The sequence below is a fragment of the Cervus canadensis genome, chromosome 2, assembly GCF_019320065.1.
Source record: "Cervus canadensis isolate Bull #8, Minnesota chromosome 2, ASM1932006v1, whole genome shotgun sequence".
NCBI classification, from domain to species: domain Eukaryota; kingdom Metazoa; phylum Chordata; class Mammalia; order Artiodactyla; family Cervidae; genus Cervus; species Cervus canadensis.
The window spans coordinates 84,651,524-84,664,527 of NC_057387.1; the positions used below are offsets into that span (position 1 = coordinate 84,651,524).

At 42.6% G+C, this 13,004-nt stretch overlaps 1 protein-coding gene across 2 annotated transcripts in view; it reads left to right on the forward strand.

The window, feature by feature from the left end:
* The window catches only part of LOC122436915 (cytochrome P450 2J2-like), a 36,929-nt gene extending 24,318 nt beyond the window's left edge, over positions 1–12,611 (forward strand). Inside the window, exons 7-10 of one of the 2 annotated variants that reach the window (XR_006268154.1) lie at positions 433–620; positions 6,285–6,423; positions 11,327–11,426; positions 12,098–12,230. Coding sequence is in view for 1 of the 2 variants with exons in the window: in XM_043461176.1 (XP_043317111.1) it covers positions 433–620; positions 6,285–6,423; positions 12,098–12,276 (506 nt within the window). In the remaining variant the exon portion in view is untranslated. Of the gene's footprint in view, positions 1–432; positions 621–6,284; positions 6,424–11,326; positions 11,427–12,097 lie in introns of both variants that reach the window. The other variant, XM_043461176.1, reaches the window with a different exon arrangement.
* The last annotated feature ends 393 nt before the right edge of the window (positions 12,612–13,004 follow it).

Sequence of the window (13,004 nt, forward strand, 5' to 3'; positions counted from 1 at the left end):
GTCTTTGCCACCCATAGATTATAGCACACCAGGCTTCCCTGTCCCTCACTATTACTGGAGTTTTCTCAAACTCATTTCCATTGAGTCAGCGATGCCATCTAACCATCTCATCCTCTGTCGCTCACTTCTCTTCCTGCCCTTAATCTTTCCCAGCATCAGGGTCTTTTCTGTGAGTCAGCTCTTTGCATCAAGTGGCCGAAACACTAGAGCTTAAGTGTCATTCCTTCCAATGAATATTCAGGGTTAATTTAATCCAGCCCAGCATTTCACATAATGTACTCTGAATTTAAGTTAAATAAGCAGGGGTGATGCTATAAAGCCTTAATGTACTCCTTTAGCATTTTTTATCCTGGTTATCCCATTCCTTAGCTTAACTGGCCTCTAGGAAAGTTATAGAAAAATAGAATAATAAAACCTCCTGTGCTTTTCCAGAAAAAGTCCAAGCTGAAATCGATAAGGTTCTTGGCGAGTCACGACAACCGAGCATGGCTGCGCGAGAGTCCATGCCCTACACCAACGCTGTCATCCACGAGGTGCAGAGAATGGGGAACATCCTCCCTCTGAACGTGCCCCGGGAGGTGACAGTGGACACCACCCTGGCTGGATACCACCTGCCCAAGGTGATTAGGGGCTCACACCAACAGCCTCAGATCTCCAAGCTCGTATTTGTAAATGGTGGGAATGTCTCAATTGGAAAAGCATTCTTATTCTAGAGAGTTACTTACATGGGAAGAGAAATATATTATGCCTGATGAAATACTAGTTTTGTTCCCTAAGTGTGAGCTTAGAAAGTTAGTTCAACTGGATGTTAACAGGTGTTTTTTTTGGAGGGGGGATTCCTAAGTCAGCTGTGATTAGGCAGAACCAGGCTCTTCTTTGCATGGGATTTCTCATTGTTCTGCTCTGTGACGTGAGCTGTGAATCTGTGTGGGGATACAGAAGGCAGCAGTTCTCAGGCTCAGACTTTGTCATGAGGTCCTTTCCTTTGCCTTGGGAGTGCTTCTCACAAGATAGAGACCTGCTAGGCTTATTTTAGACAATTGTGCTCTGCAGTGCTGGAATGTTGAAAAATGAGGGACTTTTGAGACCACCTGAACCAACATCACATTCATTCTGGTGTTTCTAACATACTATCCCCACAGGTGTGTGTGTTTTTTGTTTTTTTTTTTTTTTTATCTTTGACTTACAGACCCTTCTTGATGGCACTGCCTCACAAAGGAAAGCAATCCAAGTATGTTCAGTATTAAATATCAGAATAGGAGAGGAAGGAGGAACCAATGCTTTTTAAGCAGTGATTATGTACTGCGGACTATATATGTTATTTCAAAATGTCTGAATCAGTCCTTAGAATAATTCCGTTATCTAATTTTATAAATCTGAAAGCCGGGGCTTGGAAAGTAATTAATTAACCTCTCAGCTACAGGCACAAGAGTTGGGTTCCAGAAACGGAACTTTTCTGATTCCCAGGCTCATCTTTTTTTGTACTACACCATGATCTCTCCACAGGAGTTGCTTTCCTTTGATTTTAAAAGAGCCTCCCTGAAACATTTCTCAGTGCTACTAAGTCACTTCAGTCGTGTCTGACTCTGTGCGACCCCATCCCTGGGATTCTCCAGGCAAGAACACTGGAGTGGGTTGCCATTTCCTTCTCCAATGCATAAAAGTGAAAAGTGAAAGTGAAGTCGCTCAGTCATGTCTGACTCTTCGGGACCCCATGGACTGCAGCCTACCAGACTCCTCCGTCCATGGGATTTTCCAGGCAAGAGTACTGGAGTGGGGTGCCATTGCCTTCTCCGGTTATATTTAACGGGGACCCATTTCTCAGTGGGTCCCTATTAAATTCCCTGTCCTCCCAAAGGACATTCTGCTCTCACTCGCCCCCGCCCCGCGAGGATCGCAGGTGACAGCTCTCCTGTGCCGCCTAGTGTCCACTCTATGCATTGCACATATACAGTTCCCTTTCTCACAACCTTGGTGAGCCTCTGTGGATCCATTCTAGTCTGTCTAAATCGCTCTGTGTGTGTTGTACCTGGGGACAATCTCAAGGCAAAGCCAAAGGAAATTCTGCATTGTCCACCCCTTAGTCACCAGCCCAGCAGAACCAGGAATAGCAGCTATTCCTGCCATGATTGCTTTACTGTATTAGTTTGGTGCAAATGTAATTGCTATTTTGACCATGAATTTTAAATCATGGTAACTAGGCTCAAATCATTGTAACTAGGCTTTAAGAAAAGGCAGAGGAACCAGAGGTCAAATTGCCAACATCCACTGGATCATCAAAAAAGCAAGAGAGTTCCAGAACAACATCTATTTCTGCTTTATTGACTATGCCAAAGCCTTCGACTGTGTGGATCACAATACACTGTGGAAAATTCTGAAAGAGATGGGAACACCAGACCACCTGATCTGCCTCTTGAGAAATCTATATGCAGGTCAGGAAGTAACAGTTAGAACTGGACATGGAACAACAGACTGGTTCCAAATAGGAAAAGGAGTACATCAAGGCTGTGTATTGTCACCCTGCTTATTTAACTTCTATGCAGAGTACATCATGAGAAATGCTGGGCTGGATGAAGCACAAGCTGGAATCAAGATTGCTGTGAGAAATATCAATAACCTCAGATATGCAGATGACACCACCCTTATGGCAGAAAGTGAAGAGGAACTAAAAAGCCTCTTGATGAAAGTGAAAGAGGAGAGGGAAAAAGTTGGCTTAAAGCTCAACATTCAGAAAACTAACATCATGGCATCTGGTCCCATCACTTCATGGCAAATAGATGGGGAAACAGTAGAAACAGTGGCAGACTTTATTTTGGGGGGCTCCAAAATCACTGCAGATGGTGATTGCAACCATGAAGTTAAAAGACGCTTATTCCTTGGAAGAAAAGTTATAACCAACCTAGGCAGCATATTAAAAAGCAGAGAAATTACTTTGCCAACAAAGGTCCATCTGGTCAAGGCTATGGTTTTTCCAGCGGTCATGTATGGATGTGAGAGTTGGACAGTAAAGAAAGCTGAGCACCAAAGAATTGATGCTTTTGAACTGTGGTGTTGGAGAAGACTCTTGAGAGTCCCTTGGACTGCAAGGAGACCCAACTAGTCTATCCTAAAAGAAATCAGTCCTGAATATTCATTGAAAGGACTGATGTTGAAGCTGAAACTCTAATACTTTGGCCACCTGATGCGAAGAACTGACTCATTTGAAAAGACCCTGATGATGAAAGATCCTGATGAAAGATTGAAGGTGGGAGAAGTGGACAACAGAGGATGAGATGGTTGGATGGCATCACTGACTCAGTGGACATGAGTTTGGGTAAAAGTCCAGGAGTTGGTGATGGACAGGGAGGCCTGGCGTGCTGCAGTCCATGGGGTCACAAAGAGTTGGACACGATTGAGTAAATGAACTGAACTGAAGTGAACTAGGCTCAAACACATCTTTATTAATCAAAGTAGGAACCATTACAGTCAACACATTTTTGCCAATGAGAAATAAGTTTGCTTATTCCTGTAGTGTAAAAATGTGTCCTTTGGGACTCTTGGCAAGCATTTTCTGCCTCTTACTAGTTACGGAAGCATTTTCCCTGCAAAAAGTTACCAGCATACTTGAGGAAGTGGTAGTTGGTTGGCTACCGAGGTCCGGTGAATATGGTGGATGAGGCAAAACTTTGTAGCCCAATTCATTCAACTTTTGAAGTATGCAACATGCAGTCAGTTGTTGTCATGGAGAAGAATTGGGCCCATTCTGTTGACTAATCCCAGCTGCAGACATTGCAGTTTTCAGTGCATCTCATTGATTTGCTGAGCATGCTTCTCAAATGTAATGTTTTTGCTGGAATTCAGAAGGCTGTAGTGGATCAGACAAGCAGCAGACCACCAAACAGTGACTGACATTTTTTTGGTGCAAGTTTGGCTTTGGGAAATGCTATGGAGCTTCTTCTAGATCCAGCCACTGAGCTGGTCATCACCTGTCATATAAAACCCACTTTTTGTCGCATATCACCATTCAATCGAGAAATGGTTTGTTGTTGTGTAGATGAAGCAAAGATGACACTTCAAAATGATGATTTTTTTTATTTGCGGTCAACTCGTGAGGTACCTACTTATTGAGCTTTTTCAGGTTTCCAATTTGCTTCAAATGCCAAGTGACCATAGAATGGTTGACACTGAGTTCAGCAACTTCTCTTATAGTTGTAAGAGGATCAGCTTAGATGATTGCTCTCCAACAGTCATCTACTTCCAATGGCCAGCCACTCCACTCCTCATCTTCAAGACTCTCACTCGTCTCCTTTGCAAAACCTCTTGAACCACCACTGCACTGTATATTCACTAGCAGTTCCTGGACCAAATGCACTGTTGATGCTGCAAGTTGTCTCTGCTGCTTTATGACCCACTCTGACCCATAAGAAAATGGCTCACATTTGCTTTTTGTCTAACATTATTTCCATAGTCTAAAATAAATAGAAAATACACAGCAAGTAATAAGTCATTAGCAAAAAAAAAAAAAACATAAAGCAAGAAATGTGCATGAAAATGATGTATAACATAACCACATTTAAGAATGTATTCCAATGTCAAAGGACAAAATTCAGCAGTGCAAAACTACAATTACTTTTGCACCAACCTCATATTTTCTTGCTAATTGATCATTTGTGGTTGAAGGCTGGTGGTGGTGGTTTAGTTGCTAAGTCATGTTTGACTCTTGCTGAGGTCTAAATTATTTCTCAGGTGATCTTTGCATTTTTATGGCAATTCAGTTAACTCCAGGAAACCATCCCAGATCAGTAGACTTGTTCTGACATTGATTATTAATGTTTACTTAAAAAATCATCCTGGAAATTAAAAGATCCCGTTGGCTATGTTGTAGAGGGGTCATAACTTTGATGTCAAATGTCCTAATTCAAATCATTTTTCTACCTCCTTCCACCCTGTGACTCTGGGTGTCTTATTCCACCTCTCAGAGCTTTAAAATCTTTATCTGTGAGAATGCATTTAAATACATCTCACAGATGAACATGTAATGAGGTCATGCATGAATATTAGAATATATATAAGGTTAAATAGAATATTTAACCTTGTGCTTACTATAGAAAGTTCTCAAAATAGCACTTATTATTCTTTATTAATTCATCAGATGTTCATTAAACACCTAAAATGTTTAGACCTCAGAGAACAACTCAGAAGAAAATAATCATGCAAGTTTATAAGTACAACTGTGATAACTATCCAAAGGAAAAAAATCACTGGTTTCTAGGAAGATGCAGGCTGGCTGCAATGAGGAGTGGGAGCAGGAGCAGGCAGAGAGGACTTCCCAAAGGAAATGATGTTTGCATAGAGGATTAAAGGATGGTTAAGAGTTAACTCAGTGACAAAATGGGAAGGAAGGACGTTCCAGGCAAAGGTGACAGCATGTAAAAAGGCACAGAAGTAAGTGGGGAAATGTGGAATGTTTGAGAAACTGAAAGAAGCTTGACGTAGTAGGAGTGCAAGCAGGAGGGTGACTCAGACAGGGAGCAGGTGATGTGTCCTTCATCTAAAAGTGATGGGAGTTATTGAAGGGTATCTATCAAGTTCCAGGTGTGGTGGGTAGATAGGAGTGAAATGATTAAATCTTATTCAAAGCTAACTCAGCTTTCATCATGTAGAGCACATTGAAGGGGAAGAGAGAATATGGGCATAGGCAGGGATATTACAGGAGGATAGCCAAGCAAGGTGGTAGCCTGAATCAGGTGGCAGTGGTGGACACAAAATGGAGTAACAGGATCAAGAGAAATTTCAAAAAATTGACCAGCCTGGCTTAAGCATTGGTTGAAGGAAGAATGGGGGAAAGGGACACATTATGGAAGACGCCTAGGTTTTTTGCTCAGTATCTGGAAGAACAGCGGTTCCTTTTGCTGAGTGACCTCATTCTATTATTAAACCCTCTGTAGAACAGACCAGACATTGGAAGGAAGCAAATGGGAGATGTCTCACTATTCTCTTATTGATGCAAATGTGTTCCCTCCCAAGTTCTACACTGACATGTCCCTGCAGAGATCCAATCTGCACTAAGAGCAGTCACACTTCCCTGATAAATTCCCAGCAGACAATTCCAGTCCATCGTTGTCAGCTGTCCCACGGCGAAGAGCTGGGTCCTAGGGGCTGGCCTCAGAAGGTGGTGGGTCAGGGAGGCTGAGGGACCTCAGGGTGCTCTCAGCCCTGGTGTGGAGTCCCGGGGCACTGCCGCCCCTCTGCACACATAGATTGTGTGGGTCAATCCCTGCCTGAGTCTCTTCTGCTTTCTCCAGGGCACCATGGTGCTGACCAACCTGACTGCACTGCACAGGGACCCCGCAGAGTGGGCCACGCCCGGCACGTTCAATCCAGAGCATTTTCTGGAGAATGGACAGTTTAAGAAAAGGGAAGCCTTCCTGCCTTTTTCATTAGGTGAGTATCGAGAAATATGAGTGTGGGAACCCAGAGGCCCTCTCTCAGCCCTTCCCTCCTCTTCTCCCTGATGTTTTGCTTTAGTTGGCATGTCTCCAGGTTCAACAGAAAAATAAAAAGTCAGCCTAAAAGTTGAGAATTTTTATTCAGGGTGTTACAGAAAACTATATCCCAGGAAGGTGGCCTCTCAGAGAGCTCTTGGGGACTGTTTCCAAAAGGTAAGGAAAGAACCAGGATACTTAGGAGTTCTTGCTGGGGGGAAAAAAATTTAAAAAAAAACATGTAATCAAACATCATAAGATTTTGCTAGTCACACACACAAAAAAAGACCAGACATTTCAAGTTAATGATTTTAGTGCCTTTCTTTTTATGGGAAGATGCAAAAGTCTGGGCTTAGTGAAATTATTCCTTTTTGTGCATCCTAACACTGTAGAGCCAGCATCCTCTTTTTTTTCCATCCTGAATTCCACTCAGAGCACAGCACTGGGGGCAGCTGCAGTGACTGAGGGCTCTGTGGAGAGCAGCATTCATTGTTTACCAGAGTGGCAGGCAACAGTGTTCAGTCCACACCGTAGAGTCCCCTCCAGAGTGACTCTCTCTTGCTGTTGGTTGCACCTCAGGATTCCCTGGGTGGAGCATCACCAGGACTCAAGCCTTTACTTCCTAAGCCCTGGCTTGACTCTGATGAAGATTTCAGCTTCACGTTGTGCTGGCCCCAGAATGCTGAAAAAAGAGCTCAGACCCTTCCTGTCACCCAGAGAGAAGGTTGAACACTTGCCTTCCTTACAGAGTTTTAAATGTTCAAAGATCTTTTTAGGGCAACCCATTCACACAGAACTAGAGTCAGTTGCTAGGAGAGGATGAGGAAGGGGCAAGGAAAGGGGCTGCTTGCTTCTCATTATGGGCATCACAAGTGACTCTAAGTGCCGCAGGCTTAACTAAATGGGATTCTACTCTATCACTGGTCCCTAAGAAGTCCTTTTACTGTTTTAAATTCTAATGACTCTTTAAATAACTAGTCAATACATTTATAGGGTATACAATTTGAAAGGTATGAAAGAAGGTGCAGTGAAAACTCCTGGGTTTCCAAACCAGCCAGTTCCAAAAGAGTATTTTAATTTACAACATTGTAAAATGAGTGAGAAAAATTTTAGTATATTTCACATATTAAGTTAGGTAGGTTTCAGAGATCATTTCAAATAAATTTCCAATTTCTTAATTCTGTTAAGTGTTTCCTGGGCATATATTATGTATCAGACATTCAGCCCTGAGGATATGATAATGAATGAAGTAGAAAAAAAAAATATCTTAAAAAGTGTGTGTTCCAGTTCTGTAAAGCAAGTGTCCTTCAATTAAAAAAATAAATTTAATTATCATAAAAAGTAAAAAAGCTTGTGTTCTACTGTAACCTTACAAAGTTCAAATTCTATTCACCATGTTTAGGGATATGGAATGAAACTGGAGCTTAGCAGGGTCAACTACTGTGTCTGCAGTCATAAAACTCACAAGACAGAGCTAGAACTCAGTGTTGACCAAGTTTATCAAATACTGAAGCCTGTGCTCTTTCTAGCAGTGTCTCCCTCCAAAACAGTAACTAAATATTACAATGAGTTGGCACTCTGGAATTTATAGTAGTTTTCTTGTCACTGATTTAAATTAAATATAGATTGATTTTCTACAACAGTATTATTTTGCTGATCATGCCACAAAGGCACAGAGAGGGAGGGACTGGAATTTGTCCATGTAGAAGTGATGCAGAGCCCAGGCTGTAGGACACTGTCCTGCGTGTATCTGAACTGATTCTGATAGATCTTCTGTGTCTTTCTTCCTCTGGTTCTGTACCACTTTTACATTGGACAAGTCACTTCCTAACATGAAAGCAGACATGAGATGTAGAAATACCTTTCAATCTACCTGTCTATAAGAGCTTCAGATTTCCTATTACAGGACAAAGTTTCATGTGTATTTTATGCGTTTTAATCATTCTTGACTCACAGTTAGGTTTTTTTGTGGCTTTTTTTTTTTTTTTTTTGCTATTGAGAGTTATAACATACCCTTTTAATTATAGACTTCATTTACAAGGAAATTATCTCATTTAATCCTCACAACAGCCTAGTTATTAATAGTTAGGCAATGGATCAGTATCTCATTTCTTAATGTAAGGAAACTAAGAATAAGAGAGGACTGTTTCTTATTCAAGATCTTGTGCCCAAAGAATTGTCAGAATGGGGCCTATTCTCAAGTGTCTCATCTAGTGCTCCTTCTTGCATAGTTAAAATGTAATTTACTTGCCCACTTTAAGCCTTTCCATTTTAAGATTCACCAAATTCATATCATATGTATCAAGTACTATATTGCTGCATAACAAAGATGACTTAAAACAATCATTGTTGTTGTTGTTCAGTAGCTAAGTTATGTCTGGCTCTTTGTGACCCCGTGGACTGTAGCACAATAGGCTCCTCTGTCCTCCACTATCTCCTAGAGTTTGCTCACACCCATGTCCATTGAGTCGATGATGCCATCCAACCATCTCATCCTGTCACCCACTTCTCCTCCTGTTCTCAGTCTTTCCCAGCATCTTCTAGAGTTTGCTTGAATTCATATCAATTGAGTCAGCGATGCTATCTAACCATCTTATCGTCTACCATCCCCCTTCTCCTTTTACCTTCAATCTTCCCCAGCATCAGGGTTTTTCCAATGAGTCAGCTCTTTGCATCAGATGTTCAAAGTATTGGAGTTTTAGCTTCAGTAACAGTCTTTCCAATAAATATTCAGAGTTGATTTCCTTTAGGATTGACTGGTTTGATCCCCTTGCAGTCCAAGGGACTTGCAAGGGTATTTTCCAGCACCACAGTTCAAAAGCATCAGTTCTTCAGCGCTCAACCTTCTTTATGTTCCTACTCTTACACCCATACGTGACTATTGGAAAAACAATAGTTTTACTGTGTATTACTGCTCCCAAGTCTGCAGTTGAGCTGGGAGCTCAACTTATCTTAGCTTTGTCCTCTTGCCTGTTTGGGAGCTGAGCTGACTGGAGACTGAGGGAAGATGACCTCAGCTGAGACAATGGGGGTCTTTTCCAAATTCCCTCCTCCAGCAATCTAGCCCAGCGGGTGTACATGTAGAAGCCAAGACCCCAGGAGGGAGGAAAGCGCAGAGTGCCTCCTAAGGGCCAGGCTGGGAACTGGCGACCATCACTCCCACTGCCTTCTGGTGGCCACCATCGGTCACCTATGGGCCCCAGTTCAAGAGAAAGGGAAAGTAGCACAGTTTTCATGGGAAGGGCTATGAAATCATGTTGCCAGTGATGTGGGTACAGGGAGATGGGGGGAAATTGGAGCCATTTTTGCAAATAGTTGGTCTCACTATCTGTCCTTTTGCTGAGGAGAATGCAACTGAGAGAAGGCAAGCAATTTGGGGATTTTCTCAGCTGTGGCAGAGTGAGGCCAGCTTAAAAGGTTTCAAGAGATAGAAGAACACACTGACTTATAAAGTCAACACCACTGTCTTGTGTTCTCACCACACTGCCATCTCTGGAGCACGGTGGCTTTGCCTCATTCTTGATCTGGCACTTAGTAAAAACAGCCTCCCTGAAGGGATGGAATGTGGAGAGCTCCTTCCCTTCTCTGGAAAGGATGATCAGGTGTGGAATTAGGACACATGCATATTATCAGGGCAGATGGCAAAGCTGTTATTGCAAATTAGTATTTTCTTTTCCTCATTTAAATTTTTCCCTTTCAATCCAACAAAGCAGCAGACAGCTTCATGAAGGGCAAGAGGCTGAGTCCTCGTTTTTCAAAAAAAATTTTTTTAATGCACTGAATCATGGGAGATAAAATTATGAAGAACTTTCCCCCAAAACCCTAGGTCATTCTGTCATTTTATTAATGAAGTAATTGACCTGGTTAGTTAATGATGGCCAGTTATTGGAAGCACCAAGGAGAAGGTCCACATTTCCTGTAGTCCAGGATGAAGCTGTGAGATCAAGTTGCCCTCCTTTTCATGATTTTAAAAGCAAATTCATATAATTCATATCTCCTGTCTTCCTGGTATCCTTACCCAGCCACGTAATATAGTTGGGAGAGCGATTATCTAACATGTTTGACAAGTGAGACATGTTCAGGTCTGTAAGAATAAAGGGTTTACTCATAGCCCAGAGCTGGGTACTGATGAAACGAGTACTGTAACCCTGGTTCCTGATTCCATGGGTCTAGTTTTGTCATATCTGGATTCTTCTAGGAGAATCCTGGGTATTTACAATATAGCTGATCTGGTACTATTTTAACAAAACTCCTCATTGCACTATTTGTGATGGGTAAAGAGATAAGGGGGCTTCCCAAGTGGTGCAGTGGTAAAGAATCCACCTGCCAAAGCAGGAGATGCAAGAGATGCGAGTTCCATGCCTGGGTCAGGAAGATCCCCAGAGTAGAAAATGGCAACCCATTCCAGTATTCTTGCCTGGAAAATTGGACACAACTGAGCACACACATACACACACACAAAGAGATAAGGATGAGGGGAACAGAGATAATTAGATATGCACTGGTGGGAAACAGGCACAAAACAATTTAAGAACAATATGATTCTAAAGCATATTTTAATTTATTCAACACTTTTGCAGAAATTCTCTAATTTCATTTCCTCAACAGCTCATTACAGGCAAGGACAAAATAGAGACATGCTACATTAACTATTTCTAAGAAAGTTCCATTACAAAGGGAAAATACCAAGTAACAGAAGCAATGCCCAGAATTAATTACAGAGAGTAATCCCAGTGACGGTGTGCAGGAGAATCCTTACAAAGACAGTGAGGAAATATGTCTAATATTAACAAGGGTTTTGTCTGAATTTGTCTGAATTTGCCTTTATATGTTTCACAATTTTTTTTTTCTTTCTTTCTTAGGGAGAAAGTAAGTTATTAAAACACCCATAAGAAAGATGATGAGTAGAGCCCAGTGTGGGGTGTTGTAGCCCAAGTGCGGGAGGAGGGAAGCCTGGAGCAGGTGAACACAGGTGGGATGAGATGGGGTCGGCCCTGCATGGCAGGGAGATTCCCAGTCATAATAGAGGAAATTGTGATGTAGAGAGAAGATGCCTTGTACTTGAGAAACCTTGATCTGACATTTACTTGCTTATACTTTTCAAAAGTTTCTTTTAACAATTGAGAAAAACTACCTAGAATTTTGTTTTTTTGTCTGCTTTAGTCGTGATTGTTTGCTAATGGATTTTTAAACAACGTTAGGCTAGTGGCTGGGCCAACTCAGGCCTCACTTCTCTCATGCACACCCTGCACCTTCAACCTGTGCCTCACCTGTCTGAGCCCTGCAGGCTGGGAGTGTGCGATTGTGTAATTAGCTCACTGAGCTTTGGTTAACCCAGGTGTGTATGTGTGTGCGTTAGTTGCTCAGTCGTGTCTGACTTTTTGCAGCCCCATGGAGTGTAGCCTGCCAGGTTCTTCCATCCATGGGATTTTCCAGGCAAGAATACTGGAGTGGATTGCCATTTCCTTCTCCATTGGTTAACCCAGGTGGTTGTGCTCAAACAAACTGAATACATAAAGACCCAGAGGCTGACAGGCCCCACCTTTGCTCAGGTTTTACAAGAAGTCATAAAATATTTCAGTCCTTGCTGGTACAGACACCACCTGAACAGGTAACTTTTTATTGTCTTTCAGGAAAGAGGATGTGCCTTGGAGAACAATTGGCGAGAACTGAGTTGTTTATTTTTTTTACCTCACTTCTGCAAAAATTTACCTTCAGGCCTCCAGACAATGAAGAGTTAAGCCTGAAGTTCAGAATGGGCCTGACCCTCTCCCCAGTCAGCCACCGCCTCTGTGCTGTTCCTCGGGCCTGAAGTTGCTGAGGAGAGAGAGGGGAAGGAAAGCAGGAAGAACGGGCCTGTCACCCCTCAAGGCACAGGCCTGCTCAGAAGTGAGAGGACAGCATCCAGTGACTGGGACAGGTCATAGGAACTGGACTCAGAGGAAACTGGATCCAGGCCCCAGCTTTGCCATTTCTAGTGGGGCACTGAGGAAATCAGTTATGTTGTGAGTGATTTCATTTTCATCCAGAGGATTTAAAGTGGACGATGTTTCCTTCTTTAAAAGGAAGAAGTGCTGTAAAAACCAGAGGACATAATGGGCTTTAAGTGTCTTGGAAATGAAGTGCGTCATAAAAGTCACAGCTCTGATCTGCCTCCTGCTTCCTTCCTTAGACAGGGATTTTCTCTGGCTTGTTGAGACGGCCTGGGTCAAAGTGGTGCCCAATGGTGGATAAGAGTTAGAAGTTGGGCCCTGGGGCAGCCACTGACCGCGTCCAGATAGGCCCTCACACTTGGTAGCGCTGGGCAGGCTTATCCTGCTTCTGCCCCAGACTGGCCCCTGGGAAGTCAGCAGGGCAGGTGGAATTCCTAAGTTATAGGCTGGTTTCTGTGAAGAAGAATGCTCTCTGATTTACCTAACAAAGCCTTGGACTCCAGTGCCAAGAAGTATGTCACCACATTTAACTAAATATGGTAAGTGGGTTAGGGGGAAACAAATGGGGAAATATTTTCTATCTTTTAAGCTCCTCCTTACACTTCAG